At 31.8% G+C, this 27,089-nt stretch overlaps 3 protein-coding genes across 4 annotated transcripts; 1 reads left to right on the top strand and 2 right to left on the bottom strand.

Annotated features, from left to right (window-relative positions):
- The first annotated feature begins 5,428 nt into the window (after positions 1–5,428).
- Positions 5,429–10,014, top strand: LOC106762681 (UDP-galactose transporter 1). The gene is made up of 5 exons (XM_014646712.2): positions 5,429–5,755; positions 6,935–7,184; positions 7,293–7,500; positions 8,896–9,127; positions 9,623–10,014. The coding sequence occupies exons 1-5, from the start codon at positions 5,645–5,647 to the stop codon at positions 9,857–9,859; spliced, it is 1,038 nt and encodes a 345-aa protein (XP_014502198.1). The 5' UTR covers positions 5,429–5,644; the 3' UTR covers positions 9,860–10,014.
- Positions 10,015–10,421: 407 nt separating this feature from the next.
- Positions 10,422–11,760, bottom strand: LOC106760347. Its single transcript, XM_014643785.2, has 3 exons — positions 11,324–11,760; positions 10,878–10,999; positions 10,422–10,771 (listed from the first exon to the last, which is right to left on the bottom strand). Exons 1-3 carry the CDS (start codon positions 11,567–11,569, stop codon positions 10,612–10,614), a joined length of 528 nt encoding a protein of 175 aa, XP_014499271.2. The 5' UTR covers positions 11,570–11,760; the 3' UTR covers positions 10,422–10,611.
- Positions 11,761–15,252: 3,492 nt separating this feature from the next.
- Positions 15,253–25,103, bottom strand: LOC106762275. Of its 2 annotated transcripts, none has more exons than XM_022780643.1 (16): positions 24,588–25,103; positions 24,237–24,371; positions 23,833–24,000; positions 23,443–23,688; positions 23,170–23,267; positions 22,055–22,139; positions 21,748–21,975; positions 20,706–20,765; positions 20,150–20,226; positions 18,639–18,955; positions 18,457–18,548; positions 18,247–18,376; positions 16,461–17,611; positions 16,074–16,369; positions 15,790–15,957; positions 15,253–15,700 (listed from the first exon to the last, which is right to left on the bottom strand). In XM_022780643.1, the coding sequence occupies exons 1-16, from the start codon at positions 24,888–24,890 to the stop codon at positions 15,586–15,588; spliced, it is 3,669 nt and encodes a 1,222-aa protein (XP_022636364.1). In that variant the 5' UTR covers positions 24,891–25,103; the 3' UTR covers positions 15,253–15,585. The 2 variants fall into 2 exon arrangements, with proteins under 2 accessions (XP_022636364.1, XP_014501576.1); XM_014646090.2 differs by having other exon boundaries at positions 24,237–24,368; positions 24,588–25,102.
- Between the last annotated feature and the right edge of the window lie 1,986 nt (positions 25,104–27,089).

Consider the following 27,089-nt stretch of genomic DNA (forward strand, 5'->3'; position numbering starts at 1 on the left):
ACGAAAGTTTTTAGGTTGTTTTCTGAAGACTGGATTCTAAAAATTTTGAAACAATATTGTAAGTGTTATAGATTTTATGTTGTAATTCTTTCTAAGAACATTTACCACTCAAGACGATATATTTTCTTGTCTTTCTAATACTCTTTGTTGTAATATACTAGTGTAATGGAACTCAATGTGTTGCTTCTTAAACAGCGTTTAAAGAAGGATTATAAAGTTTATTATATTAGTTATATAAATATTTTTGTAAATGAATAAATTAACTTGAATTAAATTGAATGTTGATTTTTATGAATCCAACCGGTGAAAAAATGTCTATGCTACTTTATGTTGATCTTAACCACATTATCATTATCATGATTTATCTTATTTCATTTAAACATTTAATATTATTATAAATTTGTTAGTGGAGATTGTATGTTTTTTAAGTTTAGTGTAAATCTTTGCTTTTGTCACCCTTTTGTTCTTTAAATGGTTTGGTCTAATTAGAAGGTTACATGGTCAAATCAGTTAGTTAAAAAATTAATGTGTAACAAAAGTAATTATTTACTTTATACATAAAAAATATATTTATAAATTTTAAAATAGATTTTGAATTATTAACACCCTAATCATGATTCAATTAATATTAATCATATTTTATTTTAAACTAATTTTCGTCAAGCATAATTGTTATTTAAGGATGACCATATAGTCTTTATGGCATAGTCATTTAATTTCTTCGGGAAAGAGTAATTGAGAGGATTTGATGATAAATATTTTTATTGTTTATTTGAATAGATTTTGAAGTAAGTCAAAAGTGAATTTGGAAGTAAATTTTTTTAATTTGTCACATAAATTAAATTCTACACTAATTCTTATAATTTTACTTCTAAATATACTCTCACTTACCTCCAAATTTATTCAAATAAACAACAACAAAAATTATCTTCAAATCTTCTCAATTACTCTTCTCTAAATCTACTCAAATGAACAAGGTCTTAAGTAGTTTTTTAACATTCCTAAGTGTGTCTTCTTCTCATCTTGAATTAACCAAATGGTTACATTTATATTTTTTTATTAAAATTTTTAAAAATAAATAAATAAATGTCATGTCTTTTACCATACGCATCCCAACTAAAAGAAAGCTTGTTGCTTTACGAAAGCCAAAAGAAGCAGTTGACCTCAAAGTCGAATTTTCCCTAACATACTTTTTTTGTTCTTCACATGTTAGTTTCAATCCAATGGCTTACTTGCATTTCCCAACATTCTCATAGATTAATGCCTTAGATCATCCAAGGCAAAGCATATGAGCAATTACTCTCACTACCCTTAAATTCCCAAATCAGTAACAATTGCATTCATTACCCCCACACTGCATTTTCCTTTCAATCAAATTAACATTACAACTTTTAAATCACAAAATAACAATTAAACCATTTTTTTCTCAAAAGATTATTTTTATTCAACAACATCAGTATTTTTCTCTCCATATTATAATTTTAAATGTTTTTTTTTTTTAATTTTGTATAACTTAGAAATATTTATCAAATGCATAATTTTTTTTTACTGCATTGGATGTTTTGACAGTTCCCTGCATCTAGATATTTTATGAATATAGTATTAATAACAATTTGGTTTCAATTAATTTGATTCTGTGTTGTCCTTTCTGTGAATGAAGTTAACTAGGGAAGGTCCTTCTAGTGGTGGTAATTCTGTGCGGCAATGTGTACACTTTCATTTATTTATTTACAAGTACAATGGCTAATATGTATATATTTCTAGTAATATTTTAATACTTTTAAACTGTAATACATTATTAACATGTGGAGTGTTTCTCTCACGTGGGATGTCATGTCACTCTAGATAGTTTAAGAAAAAAAAAACATCTTTTATTATATTAATAATATATTATATTAGTAAATATTTTCAAATCAAAATGTATCAATATTTTAAGAAAGAATATTCTGCCTTTTAATCATGTATCAATATTTTTAATTTTTTAAAGCATTGTAATAAATTGTAATTTGTTAAGTTTAGTTCAAAACATGTGATAAAGTTCAAATCGCCATTGTCGGTAGTTGGGTGGCTATGTGAAACTGTAATTGAAATTGATCATATAGAGTAACTCAATGAATGTGGGACCTATTATGTAACCAGCAAATAACTTTAATTTTTTATTATTTATTTAAAAATTGTAAAAATTTATGAAAACAATAATGTTTTTTTTTTTAAATTAAAGTATTTTTTAAGTAGAAACCATCTATTCATAAATTAGGTAACAAATATTTTAAAAGACTACTAAAACCGGTAAAATACATATCACATTTGTTCATATTTTTTATGACAATTAAAAATGGTATAAAAGTATATTGCATTTATTTATCCATGATTATAAATAAAATTAAATACTAACTTAAAAGATAACATGTCAGCAAAATATCTTATTTTATCTATGTTGTAACTGTTTTATTTATATTATTACAACTGTCAACTTGTACATTTCAATTTTATAAACATACGTGGATTTTCCTTGAGAAGGGAAATGAAATTATATTATAACTGTCGATCGTGTCGAGTTAAAGACAATGTCGCGTTAAATTATAGTCTTTTATTTAAATACGAGTTACATAAAATTGGTAACATCGTTGTAAATGATAGAAAAGAATTTAAAGAAAAAGAGTTTTTTTTTTTTTTATCTTATGTTTCGATTGATTTTAATTTATTTATGAAATTTTGTCGTTAATATTGTCCACATACTTATGTTGGTATTAATAATTTTATCGTGACTATATATTGGATTTTGGATTATGAATTACATTATATATTCACCATTAATAAATATAATGTTTTTAAAATATAAATTATATAAAGTAGGTCAACCTGTAATTTAATAATTTAACCATTGATAAAATCAATGATGAAGTTGATTTTCACTACAATAATATTATTGTTTAGATCACGATGTTACGTGTGATTATCTCACTCTCTCGTTAATCTCCTATACTTTATATATCTCTGTAATTTATTAATCAAAGTGTGATATAGCATTTCCTTTGTTTTTTACAAATATTTTAAGTAAAAAATTCTTTTAATAATATTTTTTTGATAATTTTTTAACAATACATATGTGAAAATTTATAATTGGCCTGTTTCAAATGTATTTTTAAACACATATTTTAACAATGTTGTGTTTAATTACTAAACTTTTAATGTGTCAAGTTCGATTAAATTGTATTTTTGTAATCCACATTATTGAATTTTAAATACAATGAACAAGACTCGACTACATAATAAATATATAAAAATGTTATTTGTTTAGTAGTCTTATGCTTCGTGGTATAAATATTAGTCCTGTATTTGTTACGGTTAATGCTACCTTATAAAAAATATAAACAACAATTAAAAGTATTTATTTTAAGATGTTATGTTCTCTTAAAAAATTATTTTAAGGTAACTTTTTTTAAGGCTTTGTTAGTGGATTTGAGGAAAAGTAATTGAGTGGATTTGAAAAGATTTGAAGATAATTTTTTGTTGTTTATTTGAGTGAATTTGAAAGTAAAGTTTATGAGAATTAGTGTATGATTTAATTTATGTAACAGATTAAAAAAAATTACTTCCAAATTCACTCGAATAAACAACAACAAAAATTATCTTCAAATTCTCTTAAATCCATCCAATTACTCTCTCTCAAATCTATTCAAGTGAACAAGATCTAAAGGGTATGGTAACATTTTTTATATGTCATCCAATTTAATGACAAATTCAACCAAATAAATTTAACCAGATTAGAAAAAAGTTAGATTATATTTGATTCATCTTGGATTACTTAAAGTTAGGTAAAATAAAAACACAAAGTAAAAATTTTTATTATTAAAAAAATCACGAATTGTTTCAGTAAGGAATGTATTATTGATTATGGATAATATAATATTTTTTTCATTAAAATTTTATTTTAGTCAAAAAATTATATTCTTATAGCACATTTTTTTTTGCGTGAGGATTTTGACTAAATTTATTTTTTTAAAAAAAAAAACTTGCTCATATAGGAGTGTTATTTCTGTACGAGATAATAAATCAAACATATTTTTCAATTTAAGATTTCTGAAATAAACCATTTTTTTTTCTTTTCTTTTTTTTTATCAAAACACGTTTATTTTAGCATAATGATGTTCAGCGTTAGACTTTATTTTTTTTTAGAAAATGTAATTAAAAAGTAAAACGTACAAAATCAGTCAATAATGATGCTTAAGTAATACAGAGAAAGATAAAACATCCTTTAAAAGACATATCATAGTCGTCATTTCCGTTCATGTTTCTTGTTTTAGATTGATTAAAATATATGATATATCCTCTTAATAAAATACCAAAATATAGTATATTCCATAATTAAGATATTTTAGTAATAGTTCAATAATATTACCATTTTTAAAAATAGCAGCATTAGTATTATTACTTTTAAATACAATTTAAAGATAAGGTAATAATTTGCTATTATATTATAAAAGAGGTCTCAATTTTAATAATTACTAATTCGACAATGATCTTGGCTAAGATTTTGATATGAATATAATGACAATTTAATTAAATTTTTGCCCTAACTATAGGTAGAAAGAACCAAACTCTTTTGATCAATAGCAATTTTTTAAATAAAGTTTTACAATATAACTTAGAACTTTTATTTTAATATAATTAAATAACACTTATTTTCTTAAAAATAAATTATTCAAACATGAATCACGTTTGTACCAATTCAATTTTAATTAAAATGAAAGTCTCTAATTCAAACATACACTGAAATTAAAATTAAAAACTTCAATTAATTATTCCTTGTTTTAATTCGAACACGGTCTAACTCAATCAGGATTCAACCAATATTTAAAACATCAATCTGAACCATGCATACGTACAAGAATACGCGAAACCATTACAATACTGGGGGACAATTAATTAAGGAAACCTTCACACGATTTTGTTAAGCATGGCAAAAATTACCAGATTAATATTTAAAACAGCATTGTAGCTATTAATGCAATGCAATACAAGGAAACAATTATCTACAAATATTTTAAAATAGGTTTTTTTTTTAAACATCTTGCTTTAAAAGAAGCATTAAGACAATAATTTATTAGAAAAGTAATGTTTAATATTTCTCTCCTAAAAGATTAGCAAGTAAAACAAAAGAACATGTCTCTTAAACTAAATTAATTTGGGCCATTCATTAAGTTAAAGCATTGATTAATAAAATCCGAATAAAAGCAAGAGAGAATTGAGGGTATAGGGAGAGAAAGAAAAACAAAGTGAGAAGAAATGGAGTTTTGAAAAAGCGAGGAATGTTGAATTGTGACAAAATTGACCCTGAACCTCGGAGCTGGAATACCGTGGGACCCACATGCCCCACCAACCAAAGCAGAAAGAAACATAAAATTTCCATGGCGTGACAGGAAGAGAGCGAAATCGAACCGAAACGTTTCGAAAATTTCTCTGGCATAATAAAAGGGAGAGAGAGATAGAGAGAGAGAGGGAACGCAGATTGCAGAGAGCGGAAGAGGTGCCTCTTACTCGTTATACACCGTTACGAGTTCGACCCTCTTCATTCTCTTCGTTCTCTTCATTCATATTCTCGTAGTCACAACACGTAATAGCTGCGCCTCTTGAACCGTAGATGGAAGAGAGTTTCGTTTGCCAGTGGAGCGATATCAGATCTCTCTTGTCCATCCTTCAGTGGTGGGCTTTCAATGTCACCGTGATCATCGTCAACAAGTGGATCTTCCAGGTTCCCGCACTTTTCTTTCTCTCATTTCAATTTCCAAACACCCGCCGATTAGCTTCTTCTTTTCTAATTCATGAGATTTATTTTCTTTCATGTCGTCGATTTTCTTAGATTCCGCCGCTAGGTTGCTCCACACGGATGCCTCGCGTATCGTGAAACTGTCTGAATGAAATTGCCATGGATTACTGTTTTTCTTAGTGTTTCTGTAGATTGCTATTTTCGGCGATGCGTTTTAATTTGTACAGCTTCATATCTTACTCGAAATCCATGCCGCGTGCCTGGATCGAGTTTTTGTGTGTTTGAAGCGCCTTTTGAAATTAACCAAGATAGTGATTCTTCTCTCGTAATTAAAAAATAAAATAAAAAATACACGTGATCCTAGCCCATCCACCGAGTACGATTGTAATTCAAAAATATTGTTTCTTTACTGATCTAGTTAATGGCCCGGTACTTCTACGTCCAAGGTGGAGGTTTCTCTTAATTTGTCGAGTTATTTGCCTGGGCTTTGTTTAATTTTATTTTCTCTGGTCGTGCTATGGATTTAATTTAACGCTAGATGTTTTGTTTATGGTGCAATAGACCTGAGATTATTGTTTGTTAATCATTACAAAATTCGTCTGTTTTTGAATCTTGGAATCTGTCATGTTAGTTTTAACAGCTGAACCAAAATGTGAAAAATACTGTTACTGCAATGTGACTTTCCTACCCTGGAACATAGCTTAGTATGATTTTAAAGTAAAATAAAAAATTATTCTAACTGGTGGTACGTGTGGTTTAGTTTGTGAATAGAAGCAATTGTGTCTTTAAAGCATATAGAAAGTCTACCTTCTTTCCTTGGAGATTGGGCTTTCTATTGGTGTGTATATTCTACAAGATTCAATTCTGTTTTTTGCTTGTCAGTAAAGGTCTCATGGTTTTCTCGGTTTCGTCCCTGGTTCTCAAAACTTCATTTGGAAGGGAATTGTTTTAAAATAATCATTTCATGATGAAGTTGATCTGTAGATAAAGTTTTGCATCGAGGCCTAAATGATTGTGATCGCCGACCGTTTATATCTTTTATGCTCGTGTTCCGTCCGTCTGTAAGCAATAAAAGATTATCAATATTGACCACTTAATTTCCACGATCCATGTGTATTTAGGATTCGAGGTATGGATTATAAACAGTTTACCTTTTTTTTGCAGAAATTGGATTTCAAGTTTCCCCTATCAGTTTCATGCGTCCACTTTATCTGTTCAGCCATTGGGGGATATGTGGTTATAAAGGTGCTGAAACTTAAGCCACTGATAACTGTTGACCCTGAAGATCGCTGGCGAAGAATCTTTCCAATGTCATTTGTGTTCTGTATTAACATCGTGTTGGGGAATGTGAGCCTACGATACATTCCAGTTTCTTTTATGCAGACAATAAAGTCATTCACACCTGCGACCACAGGTGGGTTTAATAATCGATGTTAACATTTCTGCCACATATTTGCTACCTGCTTTACATTAAGATTTGAGGATGTTTACGATTACATCTAATCTTGGTAAACTGGTGCAGTTGTTTTGCAATGGCTAGTGTGGAGGAAGTATTTTGACTGGCGTATTTGGGCTTCTCTTGTACCCATTGTTGGAGGGATTCTTCTGACATCTGTAACAGAGCTTAGTTTTAACATGTTGGGATTTTGTGCTGCATTATTTGGCTGTCTGGCTACTTCTACAAAGACTATTCTTGCAGAATCTCTTCTGCATGGATACAAATTTGACAGGTACCATCTTTATGCTTAAATTCCCTTGTTGTTGATAACTCTGTATTTTGGTTTTCTTTCTATCCCTTCTCTATTTTTTGCCATTTCTGGGTTTTCCAGTATGTAGATTTTCCACTTCAACGTTATTTCCATGTCCTTAATATTATTTATTATGAAAATGGCTTTTACCTCATTGATTGTGTTTTTTGTTAACCTTTTTCTCATATGTAGAGCTAGGAAGTATTCTATATTGGAGCCACGAACATCTGGGTACTGTTTAGTGCTTAGTTTGATTGCCACAAGTCAATCACTAAGAATTAGATGCAAATAAGCCAAAGCAAAAATGGGTTTCATCTTTTAGTTAATGTAGAAGGCCCTTTATACGGTGATTTTATTTATTGATGATCAATATCTGTGTTATATAGGAATACTAAAACTGAAGAGTGCCTTTCGAAGTATAGACACACATCTTCGTGTGCATCTTTATTGTTGTAGGCATGTAGCTAAGCAGTATGTCTTGATATGTACAAGCATTTCTGATCACCATCTGTTGAAGTGCCAAGTTTACAACAATGTTTCATGAGTTCCTTTGTATTTGTTTGCTTCAAAAGAAACAGAGTAGTGTTTTCACCGGTTATCTGGTGATATTTTACGTTTTTGGGTACTTGAAAGTTTAGGAGGGGAGGTGTCACCTCATTCCAAGGTCAGGGGCATGCCTCAAGTCTTTGTAAAAGTTTTATGTTAGGAGTCCTAGATTGAGTAGGATGGGCTATGAACTTCAGTCTTGAGGTTTTCCATCTAATGGACTAGTCTTTTTGAGTTGAGTGACTCTTATGTTTTTTTGTCTTAACAATATATGCTCTTGTTGAGAATTGGGTTAGGAAAGGGTTATTAATCGGCCGAATTAAGGAGCAAATAAAAACTGATAATTGAGTGAAACTGTCAAAGAAAAAGAAGAGATATGATTGGGTCAATATTGGTAGAGTGATGTTGTGGATGTCCTCCCTCACAAAGGAGTAACAATGTCACGAGTTCGATATTTAGTAAAATGAACTACTTAATGTTGTTAAGAAAAGATTATTTATACACTGAATTAAGTAGCAAATAGAAACTGATAGATGAGTGAACCTGTCAAAGAAAAGAAGGGTTGCCATGGGGTCGATATTGGTTGAGTGAATGTCTTCGCAACAATGTATAGCTCCGATGCGAGTAAAGTGAAATACTTAACATTGTTCCGCAGAAATTGCACCGAAGACGTTTTTCTTTTGGCAATGACGATTGGCATATTGTTATTCTTTGTATTTGTCTTGGTTGTGCTATTTTATTCTACTCGGGTCATGTCATGGTTTCTCTGAATAGCTTTGCCATGACTTTTCTGCAGCACACAGACTAACTTTTCCTTGCATGTATCTTTAGCATAAACACAGTTTATTACATGGCACCTTTTGCAACCATGATCTTGGCACTTCCTGCATTGTTACTTGAAGGCAATGGAATCCTTGAATGGTTTGGTACCCATCCATATCCTTGGTCGGCTCTCATCATTATTTTTAGCTCCGGGGTGTTGGCTTTCTGTCTTAACTTCTCAATTTTTTACGTGATTCACTCCACCACTGCTGTGACATTTAATGTTGCCGGAAATCTTAAGGTGAGATTTATTATGTATAAGTTCAAGCATCATGGTTTGCACTTAATGTATTTTGAGAAATTGTGTATTATACCATCATCCCTGCACGAGATGCGTTTCTCTCCTTTTGGACTTTGTTTCATTCTAGCTTAACATTTACTCCCTTGTTTGGATTTATTAAATTAATCTTCATTCTTTGACTTTGCTTCATTAAGTGCATGCTCGTGTTAAAGGATAATTAATGTCGGTGGATCTGAACCATATGTTAAATCTCACTTCTTCTATGACTCTGTTTCATTTTATGAGTTTTTGGAACATTTTAGTCTTAACTCTTTCCTAACTTTCAAAATATAAAGAAAAAATAATTTACTTTTCTAGTAAGACCCTTATTTATGGCTACTTGAATTAGTTATTTTCACTTTTTGTTTTTGTTATGAACTAGAGCAAATAAAATGAGACCGAAGTAAGAAGTATTTGAGAATTTTCAAATTAATCAGAATGGTGTTTTTTGTGCAGGTTGCAGTGGCTGTCCTTGTTTCTTGGCTGATATTTAGAAACCCAATTTCATATTTAAATTCTGTTGGATGTGCCGTGACTCTTGTGGGCTGTACATTCTATGGTTATGTGAGGCACATGCTCTCCCAACAGCCAGCAGTCCCTGGAACTCCTCGGACCCCCAGGACTCCAAGGACCCCCCGGAGTAAGATGGAGTTGCTTCCTCTTGTAAATGATAAATTAGAAGATAAGGTCTAGTTTTTCTTTAGCTACTACTACGCATGAAAGTGGTGTTTCAGCCTTTTTTTAAGGCAGTAATAGCAATAGGTACCGAATACACTAAAATGACTACCCGTTATTTATTGTTAGATTACCCAAAATTATTAATACAAGTTTCTTTCGTTTTTCTTCTACTATCCATCCTACGGCTGACTTGTTTTGTCTCCCATAGGCTTTTCTATATTTCTCCCATAGGCTTTTCTATATTTTCGAAAGTGTATCCATATAAAAGCAATTTTGACAATCAACGTTTATTGACAAAAAAAATGCCTGTTTCTTTTAGTTAATCGCTAAGACTGGGTGAACTTAAACGATAAATTGAAATGTGCTACTTTTTATAATACTAGTATTTTCACCCTTGCAATTTATTATATAAAATTTAACGTTAACCATTATATCTTTTAAAATCGAAAAATAGTACTTAAATAATTTACAATAAGTATGGTACACTTCTCAATAAATGGTGCTCCTATGACGATGACTTTTTTCTACCAGCTATAAACACCGAAGAACACAGTAACAAAACATATGTTCACAAGCATGGACAATTAGATTATTTTTATTAAAAGTCAGATTTCTTGGTCACTCGACATTAGTAGAAGATATAGTTAGAAGAACTAGTTACAGGGTGAAATAGATTATAGATGACGATGCAGATACAAAGGTTGCTCTAACCACTTACCCCTTTTATCCCTTCTAGGATCTGAACTAGAAGCATCTAAATTTTCAATCTAAGCCAAAAGCCAGAAGTTCTTCTGCCACCTAGTGCTAATGAAGTATCCATTTGTGCCCTGGCTTCTCTTCCTCACTCCAATTGTCAAGCATTCTGCTTTATTGATGCAATGCTTCACAAACTCCTCCGTACAATTGCTTCCGCTGCTTCCACAGATACTGCAGAAATAATTCTTAACTCGCTTAAAACTCAAACTGAGTGACAGGAAGTTTAAAATTTTGCAGAAAAGGTTGCTTATTGCAGTTGTGTGGAGATAGAACTCACCAACTTAAAAGAGAAGATGACTTCTTTTGGCCCAGTACCAGGACAGAGACCTCCAACTTCTTTACTTGGCTCATTACTGTGGCCAGTTTCGGTCCTTGGATAACGAGCGCTTCCACTTCAACCTATGTCAGACCATAACCTTATCAGTAACTCTTTATTCAATAAGGGTGGGAATAACATAGGAAGAACTGTCAAAAGAAAAGCTGAAACATCTGAAAACTTGTCATGATTTCTCTCTGAAAAGTGCAAACAAAAGAAGGGGGTAATGCAAGAAGCCAAGACCCTTTGCCATCTAAAGAAAACAAAAGTTAGAAAAGAAAGAAACAATGGCAAAAGACTGTTATCGAACAGCACTGAAAAATAAAAGAACAACTTGAATCAAGATCTATTTGAACACAGTATATGAAATGAAAGAAGTAACAAACGAACAAACACAACCAACTTACCCCTGGTTTGCAATCTTTGCAAAGAGAGCCGAGATAATTGACGAGATAGGTGGAAGAAGAAGGTTCAGGACCCTTGTGAGGAGGTAGAATATGAAGAAGAGTCAAGGAATCAGCCTTATTAGTAACATGAGTAAGTGCCCACATCATTGCATGCTTGGAATGTGAAGTTCCATCAACCACCACCATCACCCTCTTCTTCCCCATCACCCCACCCTCCTCGTTTCCGTGCATATCAAACCCTTCCATTCGATTCACGCTTCCCTCACCCTCAAAAACGAAGCCCAAGAACTGAACATTGATCTCTAGAACACACGCAACACTTGATTTATCTAACCGCAAGTGTGGCACCGTACTATTATTACCAGATAAAGAGGGTGTAGGTGCTAGAGTGTTGCAGGAGTTTTGTTTGACAGATTACTATAGTTGGGAAAACACACTTGCACTTGCTAGTTCCTAGAGAGAGAGACGCAGAGTAGGTAGAGAGGGTAAAATATGATGCCAATTGCGAAGGCTTGGGCTTTTATTAAAGTATCACGGGAATCTGAGGTCTGTATTATGCATGATGCAAAACAGGATCTTTTCGGAAATCTTTTTCATCTATTCCAGAATCTTTTCTACCATTGTAGTAATACTGTTTTTGTCTAAATAAACATTTATCGCTAAGCAATAACAATAACGATAAAAACCAATTTTCCCATAACATATGATATGATGTTTAGTGGTCAGATCAGTAATGTATATTTGATGGATGGATATAGAATAGAGATTTTCTGGGCAAATTCTTGTATTGTATCCAAAATGTAATGTTTGAATCATATCAGATTACATTATAATAATCTGATCATGAACTTTTTTTAATTACGTTGAAATGTTTGAATGAAGCATACACAGTAACACAGTGGATCTCTGCAGAACTTTTACACTACTATTACTGTTTGGAGGTGAACTTAAATGCAACCCACTTTCACGAAAACAGTGTATCCAACTGGGTTTGCCTGGGGAATCGTTTGTGCCTATTTAGATTAACTTGTTTATTTCTTTCTTCCAAAGTAGATCGATTAAACTTTTCTTTAAAAACGATTACAGAATCAGTATTTCTATAACTGTCATTAGCTGCGTTGCTTTAACTCTATCGTACCAGTAGCTTTTCAAATTGATAACCTCACCTTCCAAAATAAAATCAATTGATGATGGTCTCAGTGATCAGAGCATAGGAAAAGACTAATAAAAATAGAATCTTGAAATCAGGGTTTCAATTACTAATAATTAAACCTAAATGAGAGTTTATATTTTTTTGAATAAAATAAGAGTTGCTTTACTTCTCATTCACTGGTGAGTGGTCAGACAGCAGAGCTGACAGACTTAATAATAAGAAATTTGAAAAAGAATAAAATAATAATAAAAGGGTTTTGTTTAGTTATTAATTAATTAATGTGATGATTATTTATTTATGCATTAGAAAGGAAAGGGTGTCAGAAATATATAGGCAGCCTCGTGAATTGGGTTTTGTTTTGTTTGGTAATGGAAGCTCAGAAATTGGTACCTTCAAATTATTGCTCCCGTAGCCCTCGCTGAACCAACTCAAGTACTTCACTATACATCAAAACTACCATTTTACCCTTTTTCACTTTTCTCATTTACCCCCTCTTAACTCCTAAACCTAATTAATTGTCGGAAGGGTGCTCTCGTAATTTGCTCTATCAGACTGATTCCAATCACACTAGTTGTTGTTGCACCATCTACATCATTCATATCATTAATATTAATATATATTTTTACATTCAATTGTTTTTATTCCATGGAAAATAATTTCTCCTTCAGTTTCATGTAATTTTTTATTAAATATGAATTTAAGATGGAACACTAAACATGACTATAATTTCAACTTACATAGAATTATCTAATATGAATAATGGAAGTTATTCTTATTTTCGTTAAATTTATTAGATGAGATAAAAAGGTATAAATTGATTGTTTTGTCTTAAAATAATATTTTAAGTTATATATACTTATCTCGATTTTATTTTTAAAAATTTTTCATGTTAAAAATTAATTTTTACTTTTTTTTCACCTTATAATAATTTTTACAATTATATATAATATTAATAATTATCATTTTATATTATTTATACTAATAAAATTATTTTTATGTGTCAAACTTTACTTCTAAATTCATTTTCACTCACTTCTAAATCTCTTAAAAAAAACAACAATCAATTCACTCTGAAATTCTTTTAAATCCATCAACTTTCTCCTTCCCAATCCATCTTTTAAAACAAACATACCCTTGAAAATCCAAGTTTCATACATTTTGTTTTCTTTTTATTTTTTAAAAATTTGAAAGAAAAAATCATAATAAAGTTTCATGTTTCAAAAACAAATAATATATTGAAGGATGTTATTTGACAACTTTGAGATTAAAGCAAGTTACCATACTATTTTATATCCTAACGTTCTCTTTTCGGTTTTCTTCAAAGAAACGTAAACTAACATGTTTTATACGTAGATGACAAAGTTACAACTTACAATGCATTATTGATTGACGATAAAGAGTTTTGATGGAGCAATGTATGTTTGTGTATATAACCTTAAATGACAGATCTCATTCATTCACCTTAACATTGAAATGAGCAACAGAGAGAATAGAGACGAAATAGCGTTCAGCATCTCGTCAAGTACTGAAATAAAAAACATTTCAAACACAAACACTCACAACTTAAATACTTAATTGATATTTATCCTTTTATTTTATTAAGAGTAAAAAATCTTAGACTCAAATTCATACAACTAGTTCATATTCCATATGTAGTCATTCCACATGCTTTCTATTTATCCTCGTAAGAATAATGATAAATTTATCCTAAAAATGTAGCTTGTTAAGTGGTTCTTTAGGTATGAAACTACTAGTTTTTTTTTAAAAAAAAAAAAAAAAAAAAAAACTTCTTTTTCTGTCTTGTATATAATAAAAGCAGTGACGAAATGGTGGTGAGATTTGGAAAGGGAAAGGAAAACGAAAAGTAAAAAGCAGTGATGGCAATTATGGCTGTCAATGCCACCAAAGTTCTGTGGAGAGACTGAGCAGAGTCAAGCCAGGGAAGTGGCAGGTTTGCTATGCCAAAAGCAATGGAACAAATATATAATATAAACAACAGAATCACCACACACCAACACTTTTTAAGACCTTATAATCATTATTTCGTTACTATCAAATTTGTATTTATGCCCATTCTAACAAAACACTCCACTATTACCATTTTTCAAGGATCTGTCGTCAAAAAAATAATTTCGAAAGAAAAATCCACAATCCGATAGGAAAGTATAAAGTATCTTTAATTTTTCATAAATATTTTGATAAACAAATGTACCAAAAAAGAAAAACTTATAAATATCATGTGTAATGAGAAAAACATTTCATTGACATTTACTTTAATAATAATAAAAAAGTGTCCATGCGTGATGTTGATGTTTCGGCCGTTGTATATTATGAAAGTGTATGGCTATTCTTGATCCATACATGTTTTCGTAGTACTTTATACACAAAGAATACTTGTTTCTATATAAATTTGGTGAACACCTTTTGAGTTTCCAATTCCTATTTGAGACCTACTAAAAGTGTATCTTTTTTATTCTTTTAGGTGATTTCTTTTAAATTATTTATATTTTAAGGTAAAAATATTATTTTATAGGATTGAGATAGGAGCTGAATTAAAATTTGGGTGTTTTCTATCATAAAGCATGCCTTTTCAATATAATATTTTCAATTTTTTTATCTTATTTTCTTCATTGTTTATATTATCTAAATTCCTATATGTGACTATTGAATCTTATAAGGTTGAATACAGGTTAGACATCTTTACTTTTAACTTCAAATATTCTAAAAGAATGATGAAACCAAAAATGCAAGATCTCTAGGAATCATAGTTCTCGCATACAAAAACTTGTACTGAATTAATAAATAAACATGGGATGTAAATACGGATCTCTAATACAAAACTACATCATCCTAACCGTATGCACTTTTTCCCTCGTACAGAAATTAATTTATGCTTTGAAAAGATGAAAAATCATTTTTCATAAATGGGTTAACCCATCCTTTCTCTTCTGCTCTCTTGACACTCAAGTTCAATTTACAACCTCAGCCCCTAAAAATAATCGTAGGCAAGAACAAATTGCATGAACCTATCCTATGTCAAACGTCAAAACGCTCTTCTAGCTGGCGTTTTGTGCAGTATTAAACCTATACAGAAGTTATAAATTGCCTCCTATGTTGTATGTTGGGAAGAAATTTTTCTATAGGGATCACCATCGGTCACCAAAGATATTTCTTCTGGAGACAACTTGGTATTTGTGCTCAAGTAATGGTGAACGCCCCGTACCCTGCATTGAAAACGTAGTTGAGCAACTATTCAAGAAAACCTTGTTCTTGGATTAAATCAAAAGGCTAAACTGAATTGCTCAACATTTACCTTCCTCCTCTCTTCTTTTCGACCACTTGTGAAATACGGAAAGCTTCAGACCTAGAAATATGGCGTAGTGAAGATAGATATTCGTTGAATGCATAACCTTTTAATGCCAAGGATGTTTTTGGAGGAGCAATGGATTGGATGACCTCGATTAGAGATCTTTTCTTTTCACTGGTATTAAAGGTTCCCAGAGTAAGGTTTGATAACACGGAAAGAAATATTTTTAAACAATAACGAGAAAATTTGCACAAGAGGAACTGAACATTACTAAAGGCAAGGTGAAATACCTCTTTTGCATATTATTTATTTGGGTCTTCCACTCTACTTCATTTCCATTACGGAAAGCCTTCATTTTCGAGAGATCATGTCGGGATAATTTCCCCAATGCCATAATATCAGTGGAGGAAGCCAACATCTCAGAAGTAATATCAGCACAATTTGCACAACCCAACTTTGATCCTTCATCTGCTATAAGCTTAGCGTAAAAGCAAAACCCATGCTCAGCCACAGTGGACATCATTTGTTCACAATAATCATGTGATGCAGCTTCGTTAGAAAGGAACATTGAAGGTTCCATTCTATCCTGCATATGCATATATTATCATAGTTTAGTGCCAAATACAAAAGGTAAGAAAAACTTCAAAGTTTTATTTTCAGCTGAAAAAGACACTCACCCATTTAGGAAACAAGTCAGCATCTGAAATTAGATTGCACAGTCCACTAGCAAGTTTAACAACATGAAGAACACCAAGCTCTTCTGAGATAGAATGCTGTCTTAAATCGACTCGGCAATCACGGAGATCTCTCCACACGTTTTGTATCTTTTCTGTCTCGTCTAATGGATTGGACTGCCACAATGTTGGCTTTGGTTTGAAATCCATTCGACTGCATTCATCCATCACTTTAACAAGTGTCTCCGTATGTTCATCTTGAACATCAGGTAGAACCCCTTGAAAAGAATGATCTGGAATTTCAGTATCCGCCAACAAATCTGGATTCTGTGACAATTTTGTTAAGCGCCTACGAACATTGAAATTGAATGGTTTCAACTCATTATTTACAGATACTTCTGGAAGACTAACAAAAGGGAGAGCAGGACCAGAAGACACTGCTCCAGACAATGTCTCTGTTCCGTTTTCAATTTCAGTTTCAGGAACAAACGTTGATTCTGGCACACATGATACATCTAGTGATTTACATGTTTCATTCAAGTATGCACCATCAGCCATTTCTAAATATTTAAAATCTTCGTCCTCTGAGTGCTCCAAATCGGAACAAACTAGTCTATCGACTGATGTGTCCGGGTAGTTTCCATTTAATAGAAATTCTGATGGACAACCATTATTTTCTTTCATCAGTTGCCTCGTATTAGCTTCATCGTGGGAGTCTACAGGATATCCACAATTTGAATTGTCATCCTCAGAGTCAGAGGACATGACTACAAGTTTCCTTCGACCATGCCTAGAGGATGCAAGTGGGGAACCAGATGAATTGGAAAACTCAGAAATAGTGCTACGTTGAATTTCAAGCTCAAAGTAATCCGTCAACAATCCATTCCTATTAATCATCTCCGCCTTCATGGCCTCTATATCATCAGTCTCCGTATAATTCACATTTAAATCTTTATGCCGTTCACTTATGTGAAGCTTTTCTGTAACCAACTCTTTGGAGTTTTCTTCCATTATATTTATTTGTTTAGCTATTTTGTTCTCAATTAGATCGGAAATCACTGAGGGGAAATCCCAGGGCATCATCTTCGGAAGAATCTCATGGGCAAGCTCAAGATCAAATGGAAGTGAGCCGTAACCTGTCTGTGCCTTTTCATCTGTACAGTAACGGGGGGAAATCATAAGGTTTTGTAAATCAATACAATGGCAAGAAGATAAATGGGAATTACAAACTGCATCATATTCCAATATTAATTCCTACGCACAAATATAATAACAAAAAACAGCTTTTAGGGGGGATCTATCAACATGTCAAAATAGTTAAAGAAACAGGGAGTGAAAAAGAAAAGGAGAAAACTACTATTCACTCGCAAGATTAAAAACAGATTATTGTGCTGAAATACTAGATGACAACAACAGACATTCTTAAGTATTCTACACTTTTAAATAATGTTAACTAAAAAGCAACTTCCCCAACAACAAAAGAAACATAAAGATGAAAATGGGGCGGCGGTGAATAATGATCACGTGATGGTCATGATTTAAAAACAAAGTTCGTGATGACTACACGAGAGAAGACAAATCAATCAATAATTAAACAAACAAAATTAATCGGTCTTGGTAATAAATAGTGTTCAATTAATTTCACTGCTTTTAATGTAGCTTCCAAAGTCAATAAATACATATAGCAAATATTTGCTTTGCTTTGACATGTACATACTATACTACAACCTACCTCCAACGAAATAATATGGTCTAGAAACACAGAAATGAACCAAATGCTGAGGTATACCTTTTTTAAATATTTTACTCTGAAACCAGAATTGAAGATGCATAATGATTTTTCGGATATCTCCATCACAAGAATGTATAAACTTCTCTAGTAAAAGAGGATGGATGTTGACTCCTTCAGTGAGACAAACCTACAGGTAATTCACATAACATTAATATAAATTTGGACAAATTTCTTTTATTACCTGAGAACATAAACTGAAAAACATACACTGTACAAATGGCAAAGCAATTCCTTTGGTGATGGCAACACGAATGGAACATGGAGCATGTCAAACTTATGTCGCAGACCAGGATTATCACCTAATTTACATCAATATGTCTCCATAAATATAAACATCTGAGAAAACCTGATTTAAGCAAAAATGCATCATTCTAACCATGTTGTCTTACTATTACTGGTCAATATAATTGGCCCCTTTGATGTCTCAGCAATCTGTTGTATGGCAGCAATACATCCACGATCTTCGGCAAAAAGGATGTCCACATCCTCAACTAGAACTAGACGATGGATTTTATATTTTTCAGTATCATTATTTTCACCATGTAACTTTAATGTTGATCCACTATGGCTACGAGCCTCATCATCGGATATGGTTATCAGTTCATCCACTCCATTCACCTCATCAGCAGCTTTACCACTGAGCATAGCCAGAGCTTGAGCCGATTTTGGAGAGATCTTATGTGAACTTGCAGTGCTTCCTGATTGGCTGAAATATATACACCTCAAATATTATCATAAAACAGGTTCATAGAAGCTTCTATGATGGAGTAACTTGATTTTACTTCAATGCAACTGAATCAAGGCAAATCATGTAATAGTGAATTTCAATCAATATCAGGAAGAGGTTTTAGCTTGAAGGGAAGAACCAGTTTTTGTATATGAACGCAGAGAATGACAAGTGAAGCAAAAATTACAAGTCTTCAAGAATTGTCTTGGCTTCTCACAGCGCCAAACTTGAAGACTATGTTGAGGTAGCTTACAACAAGGAGATTTGAAAAAGACTTTATTAAGATTAAGAAAGAAATTTTAGGGTCTGTTTGGACAAACTTATTCACAGGAACTTCCAATAGAAACAAAAAGAAAACCTAAATTTGACTTTCAAAAGTTAAAATTAGCTTATGCACAAGCTAATTTATAACGACTCTCGTAGCTTCTTCTTTCCATTTTTGACTTCCACATAAGCTAACTTTAAGATGATAAAGTCAATTTCACTTTACTCCACATATTTTTCTCTCCCATAAGTTTTTATGGAGATGTTTGTTCACACATACCCTTAAAATCAATATAGTCGGTTTCTGTAAATAAAGAAATTATTTCGTGGCTAAGAGATGATTTTAAAATATGTTAATGGGTTAAACTTTACATTGTAATTGATTACAGAACATGTTCTAGGCTTCTGGAAAACAAATGTCTCCATTGTAATCATTTACATTGGGTTACATGAAAAAAGTTCGGTAAGCAAGTTATTTTACACAACTCTAGTCCCCACATCAAAAGCCTAGAACCCCAGATCTCTAGGGACTCCAACACGACTATCCCTTGCTTAGTTCATAGTTGTTTAACAATTCTACTCACTTCTTTAACATCAAAATTTTACTCTGACCCTCACTGGATCACACTACTATACTCTTGAATCCTAACTAATGACAGACTGCTTTTTGCAACCTGGCATACAGTATTGTTGATCAATAACAGTTGAACGAAGGCATCCATATTTATGTTCAATAGGCTATCCATTTCTAAGAAATTTGAAATGCTACTAAAAATTATAACACTCAACTAATCCAACGATATTGCAAAAAAGTGAAAGTAACTGTGAGACATTTACAGTTAGTTAAAATTGAATAGCTCCGGAAGATTGGAAGTTATCAGCTAGCTTTGTTAGAATAAATTAGCAAACCTTTTGAACCCAAGTGAATTAAGAGAATGTTCCAAGTTCCTGATAGCAGTCCCATTTGTAGAATGTGATGAATTGAACTGTTAAGACAACATGAACCGTAATTAAGTTTGGCCATATTCATGGTTGAAAAGACAGATATATGACAAGGAGAATCAATCTTTATTTAGATGTTCTAAGGGGAATAAATATATCGGGCACATCTGTTTCTCAATAACTAGATATGAAGCCTAGACTTGCAACGGGCAATACAAGAAATTGTTTCCACCATTTCTTCTCATTGTTTTAAACCAAAAATTGCCATCTTCAGACTATCATTCTTCTCATTGGGCAGGAAAGACAAAGCTCAAATTCAATCTTCAGAGCAGACAGCAAACTTTCATCCGGCTAAATTCAAATCTGGGTAAATAGTTACTGTGCATGATATTGAGTATTGCTTGTAAGAAAATTTTAAGGTGGCTATTTACAAGACCATGAGATCCATCAATGAATATTATTACCACAACGTATATCAGTTTAAAAGCATAAATTAACTAAATGTGTTAAAAAACTGAGATACCTCTAAAATAACAAACCCTTGCTCTTTGGCACAAGCATGGACTGCTGAAGACTTGCCACTCTGCAACATCAAACTTATATTTAGCTAACAACTTGAACAGGAAGTGCTTATGCAGGAAATGAGCATGGTTCTAGATAAAGTGAAATAATGATAATGCATTGCAATTATGATAAAGTTATCCAGAGAAAGAAGCATGTAGAAGGCTGGATAGTAACGTTTTAGATGTTATGCAAATAACTTGTGTTGAATTACCATGAAAAATAAAGATCAACATTCCTGAGTCCATGATACTATTAATAGAACTCAGAAAATTAACATAATGATTTTTTTCTAATTATTATGACCATACACAAGTTCAAAAATAGAGACGGAGAAATTTATTGCTAAAAAGGCAAAATAGAGACAGAGGTTCAAAAATCAATAACTAAAAAGAAAATAGGGACTTGGTTATTGCCAGATTAACCTTGGCGAGGTAAAAGATCATTAGTAAGTAATAACCGTAACATAACACTAGTAGTAGAAATGGTACAAGTGCATGCAGAGAGTTGTGACTTAGTAATCAATAAGGCACAGAGAAATTCACAAGCTTCTATTCATTCCTGAAATTTTGAACAGAATATGAAACGAGCCATATCTAGTTTGCTCTGGTGGCTTACAAGTAAGAGGAATATAAAAATTGTCAGTCTCTATTCTGTTCAGAATAACATTTTTCAACCATGTTATCAAATATCTTAGGATTAATGTACCCATGGTTGTTATTACCTTTAAGTTTTATTATCCTCTAAATTCCACTTTCCCATGGTTCTATATTGAGTTCAATAATCAGTAGTGCATTAGCATCTTGATTTGAAATAAGCTCTATTTGAAAAATCCATAAGTCCCAGTACTTATCCTAAATTCATATTTTAAAATTTTAATATTAATTTCAGAAACTGACCATTATATTACAGAATACTAGTCGCCAGTAGGGTATGCGGGTATGCATAAATGAGGTCATAGGTGATGTAGATTAAATGAGAAGTTTTGGTGTAGATTTACACACCCCAATTGGTCCTGTAATTAAAAGAACATTTTTCAGGGAATTCTTCTCATTCATATCTTCTGAATCACAGTCACTATAAGAACATTTGTAATCATCATCGTCATCTTCAACATCTTGCATGCCACTTTTATCAGTGTCAGTATTATCCTTCCTGCTTTTATATTGCCTTTCATGCCAACGATGTAGCCAGTCACTCAAGAAATTAACAGATTCATCATTCCCGCATACCTAAATTCACAACAAAAAGTGCAGAAATTCAGATCATAAAATTTAAAAGGCATGCAACCTTAACATTTTTAAAAGTTACCTCAACAGCCTTCGTTGGCTTATATTTGTATGTCCATAAATGGCACTCCTCCAAATCTAAACAGCTACGGTAGTATGATCTCATACTGCAATGCAGATGGCAGAATACAAGGTCAAATTCACTAAAAAGAAGAAACTTCCTACATATGTCTTAAACATGTTGAACTGAAAAATGAAATCAGTTTTTTTTTTTTTTAAAAAAGCAAGAGTATAATTATTTTGTCATTTACATTTGATAAATCCCAGAGCTTAACGGCCCAAAGATCACAAGTATACAAGACAGTAGGCTAGGAGAAAGAGAGCCAAGAGTGCAGAAATAATTGCTGTCATCAGGAAACCCTGACTATCAGAATGGACACCAAAACCTATCAGAAATCATTTTTCCTTAAGCCACAATATAATCCCAAATAAGTCAATCAATCAGTTAGGACAGGTAACTTCCTAGACAAAAGATTCTCTTGATTGGAACCAAAAAACAGTCATAGCCTCACCAGTGGAAAAGATAAAGACATAGGGGGACAATTGCAAAACTTTCCATTGTAACTTAGCATTAGTCAGGAGATTAGTTTATGAAATAAGTTACTTCTCTAGCAATTTGGGATTTATATGGAACAAGCAATTTTATGACTCTCATTATGTGAGCTTCTAGCAACTACTTTGATTCAATAATAAAGATGGCCTTTTAGCTCTGACAGAGATAGAGAAATATTAGGCTTAAATTTAGACAAATTTGACAAAACAAATAGCCAACTGTATACATGACTATCAACCATTAAATTTATTATGATTCTCACAAGTCCTTGTGTGTGTGAGTATACACACACACACACACACACATCTTTACATTTACCTTATACTTCATCTTACTACTCAATATAAAATCAGATGAACAGGAGGTGATACACTAGTATAAAATAAATGAATTTTCCCTCAAATTTTTTCAACCTTCAAACATTTATTTACTAAAATATCTCTTTACTATATTGTTTTGAAGCACTTTATACATATTTCATCCAAAAACTATTCCAGCTTTTATTTAATGCTGGAGATAAAGTGCAGCAAGAGGAATTACTTAGAATTTACAAATGTACAGTCATGTGTCATGCCTCTGCTCACCTTTCTTGAAGAAATCTATTCAGTGGTTCGGTATCTTTAGACTTTCTAAAAATGCCAGCTTGCACAGTTGGAGTAACAGATTCATCCACCTCCGTGTCCTTAACAATTTTTTGCCAACAGTCAACAACAAATTTAGACAAAGAAGAAAGTACCTTTCCTCCTCTAAATTAGTTTTAGTGGATTACCAACATACTACAGCTATGCATAGAGAGTATGTAACTGGTGACAAAGCTACAGAAGTGATTCACTAAAAATAAAGAAGAAATGATATACCAGTTCAGCATTTCCACACGTCAGACATGCTGATTGTTCTGCTAGTGAAGATGGGTTTGATGGTGATAAGGCATTCTGAGAAATTGAAATGCCTGATGGATTCAAAAAACTGTGAAGCTTATCAAAATTTAAGGATTCAACAGAACCCTCTAAAACAGATGAATTTACACTCCCTTGACCATAGTTCATAGAGGTGATATTTTCCATAAAAGTCCAGTTTCTCCAGTCAACTGATGACGTATCATCCTGCATGAACAAATTTTACACCTAACTCAATAATATGATGCTACAGAATTCAAAACCAAAACAAAATACATATATTTAACACTCCTTTTATCACATCAAACCAAAGCAATAGCAACTCCAGGTTCCCAGCCAAAAGTAACATACCTTAACATTTTCAAATACATGAATAGGGCCGCAAGTTGTCCTTTTATGCTTACTCTTAGTTGTTGGTAAATTACTTCCGGATTCATTCACATCATGAACTTTTTTTCCCTCCTTCCATAATGAAAAAAACGGATGTACCTGACGTCCTGCATATATCCTCGAATCTTCCTGGTTAAAGAAAAGTTTCAAATAACACAAATATCAAAGATTGTACTGTTACAGTTTATTGACAATGAAAATGTGAAACTGAAGTTAAAGCAACAATTCTAGGAAAGTTTCTGGCCAGTGTCTTTTTATATTTAGAGCATTCACATGTTTCTCCTAATTTTATAATTTCAAACAATTCAAAGCACACGAGAGCGAATGATTAAGCTATTATAGACAGCAAAACCAAACACACTAACCTCAGCAGCCAATTTTGCCTCTAGAAACAAATCAAACACAGGTGCCTTAACCTGATCGGAATTAGCCAACACCTGCTTCGAAGTTGACCCGTTAGTGCCATTAGCCGTTGCTTTTTTCTTTGGCGTGGGACGCTGCTTGTAGAGGAAAAATAACAATACCAAAAACCACAATCAGAAACTGAAGCCCTCGATTCTCTGCCCTCAATGCATGTCAACGTATCCAGAAACAATTTAATTTCGCCATGACATTATTAAGCACGAAGAATAAAGCTTATAGATTTCACAAGTAAAGCTTTCAAAGAAAAATAAATTAAAGCTTTATAATGAGAAAATAAGAGAATAAGGAACTACCTTAGAAGAACCTTTTTTCGGAGGAGTGGCTTTTGCCTTGGACATCTTCCTCTTCTTGTTATTCTCAGCCTCAGAGTAATCCTCGTCGATCGGAGGAGTGGCTTTTGCCTTGGACCTCTTCCTCTTCTTGTTATTCTTAGCCTCAGAGTAATCCTCGTCGAGTTCGTCCTCTTTGTCCTTCTTCTCAACGGGCTCCGGTGGCTTGAGAGGGAAGAGCGTCGATTGAACCAGCTTCCGGCGACCACTGCGGCGGGGCGGGGCGGCACTGGAGGAAGGACTGCAGTCCATGACGGTGGACTCCATCTGGATAGAATCGAGTTGAGTTGGTGAGATCTATTGGATAGGGTTTTGGGAATTGGGGATAAAGGAAACGGGGCGCATTACTGCCAGTTGAAATTTTGGGCGATAAAGATTTGGGGGGAAATCAGTTTCTATCTCATGGATCTGGAGGGAACATATAGAATATGTTTCTTTTCTGTTTTCCGTTTTTTGCTCAAAACATTACGAGACACGAAGTAAGTTACACCTATAACAATACATAAACTATTCTTCCTTTGGTATATATATTTTTATTTTATTCTTAATTTTATTTTAAAATTAAAATATAAATTTATGATAATATATGAAGAAGATATATATTTAATGCTTCTATTTTACTTTAATTATATTTTTCCATTAAATAAATATCTAATATCAGTAATCATTTATTAATCTTTATACATGGCTATTATTATCAACATTTTTTTCCTTAAATATATAGACGGCATGCCTATTTTACACTAATATAAAGAGAATGGATATACTATTCGCTAATTTCCTTTTATATCATTTTTAAATTGAAAATCGTATTCTTTAATAAATAAAAAAGATAATTTACTCTGTTATTTAATAAAATAAATAATTAAATATTTTTTTAAGAAAATAGTCACCGCGTAATTTTTTTAATACTATTCTCATAAAATTATACATTTTTTAAATTATATTATTTTCATTTTTTTAATTGATTACTCGTAAAAATAATCAAATCATATAATTATATAATTACATAAATAGTAAAGTTATATAAATAACAAAATTTAAATTATATTTTTCGAATCGTAGTATGTTAATGTAATAAAAATGTAATGATGTACACATGTGAAAACACGTGATTTAAATTTAGTTCAATAAGAGCTTATTTAAAAGTGGTATACACCACTTTAGTTTCCTTTTTCTAAGGAATCAATGTATTTTGACTTTTAATTTTTACTTTTTAAAATATTTAAATAGTGAAGTAGCTATTCAAACGAAATAATTAATTCAGTTAAATTTTTAATTACAATCTTAATATAAATAACAACTTCGGTTTCTTAAAATAAATTATAAATAGTAATCTCGAACATGTTTTTTCTGTTAAATATGTAACAAAAGTAAATAGTGTTTATATAGGTTCTTAGCCATAATCTATTTTGAAATCTCCTTTTGACTAAAACGTTAAAGTTCTTCCGTTTCCGTTGTTTTCAGATTCTGTTGGGTGACATTTTTAAGTTTGTGTTCGCGTGACGTGTCGAACTGGACAAGAATTTAGGCTAATCCTTAGGTTAAGTTTGGCTGAATCCAAAAGCATGAAAAATATTTAAATAAAAATTATAAAAATAATTTATTATTATTACTTTTTAATATATTATCACTAGTTTAATAAAAATTAGAGTTGTCAAAACGGACAACCCAGTCTGATCCAATCTCGTCCATCACGAGTTGGTCATTTAGTGAGCCAACCTAACTTGACTTATAATCAAAAAATTTTGAACCTGATCTGATCCAGCACAAGTTGGTGTGTAAACGGGTTGGTTCATTGTCCCACTTAATTACATTTTAAAAAAAAAAAAATAGAAATTACAAATTTTGTATAATTCAAACCTAAACAAATTTTACCCTCAAATTTCACTCTCATGTTTAATTAATTTTTAAAATAGAGAACTTCAATAATTTTTTTAAGCAAAAAAAATTAAATATTTTTTTATAAAATTAAAATTAAATTTTAATAAAATAAAATTAAGTATGTGGGTCGGTGGGTCAACTAGACCCACCACGGATTCAACCCGTATAAGTCAGGTTCAAATGAACCGAGTTAAAATCTGATCTGTATAAGAAAATATGTTTTTTTTTCAAACCAACCCAGCCTAAACCCGTGGTAAACCGGATTATTCCGTAAATTTGTGACCCATTTTACCGCTGCAATAAAAATAACAAGATATTTTTAGAGTGAAACCTTTTTTTTTTAACTTAGATGTGTTATCGAGACCTTCTGCAAATAATTTGACTATCATTTCGAGAAAATTGTTTCTATTAATGTTGTTTTTTATCAAACGGCTTCTAAAGAAATATGAATTGGATTTCTTTATTTTAGAGTTATTAATTAAAAATCTATTATAGTATATATATATATATATATATATATATATATATATATATATTTCGAATTTACCTTTTAAATAAAAGGTTCTTTTATCAAATTTATCC

The sequence above is a fragment of the Vigna radiata genome, chromosome 5, assembly GCF_000741045.1.
Source record: "Vigna radiata var. radiata cultivar VC1973A chromosome 5, Vradiata_ver6, whole genome shotgun sequence".
NCBI classification, from domain to species: domain Eukaryota; kingdom Viridiplantae; phylum Streptophyta; class Magnoliopsida; order Fabales; family Fabaceae; genus Vigna; species Vigna radiata.

Bases quoted from the DNA above. Each gene is read 5' to 3' on its own strand.
- LOC106762681 (XM_014646712.2), top strand. From the start codon at position 5,645: ATGGAAGAGAGTTTCGTTTGCCAGTGGAGCGATATCAGATCTCTCTTG. The intron at 5,756-6,934 runs GTTCCCGCACTT...TTTTTTTTGCAG, and splicing joins TCAACAAGTGGATCTTCCAG to AAATTGGATTTCAAGTTTCC. The intron at 9,128-9,622 runs GTGAGATTTATT...TTTTTTGTGCAG, and splicing joins ATGTTGCCGGAAATCTTAAG to GTTGCAGTGGCTGTCCTTGT.
- LOC106760347 (XM_014643785.2), bottom strand. From the start codon at position 11,569: ATGGAAGGGTTTGATATGCACGGAAACGAGGAGGGTGGGGTGATGGGG. The intron at 11,000-11,323 runs GTAAGTTGGTTG...GGTCTGACATAG, and splicing joins GCAAAGATTGCAAACCAGGG to GTTGAAGTGGAAGCGCTCGT. The intron at 10,772-10,877 runs GTGAGTTCTATC...TTATTTCTGCAG, and splicing joins TCATCTTCTCTTTTAAGTTG to TATCTGTGGAAGCAGCGGAA.
- LOC106762275 (XM_022780643.1), bottom strand. From the start codon at position 24,890: ATGGAGTCCACCGTCATGGACTGCAGTCCTTCCTCCAGTGCCGCCCCG. The intron at 22,140-23,169 runs GTGAGCAGAGGC...TCTGCATTGCAG, and splicing joins AATAGATTTCTTCAAGAAAG to TATGAGATCATACTACCGTA. The intron at 15,701-15,789 runs GTAAATGTTGAG...TTTTCAATGCAG, and splicing joins GAAAAGAAGAGAGGAGGAAG to GGTACGGGGCGTTCACCATT.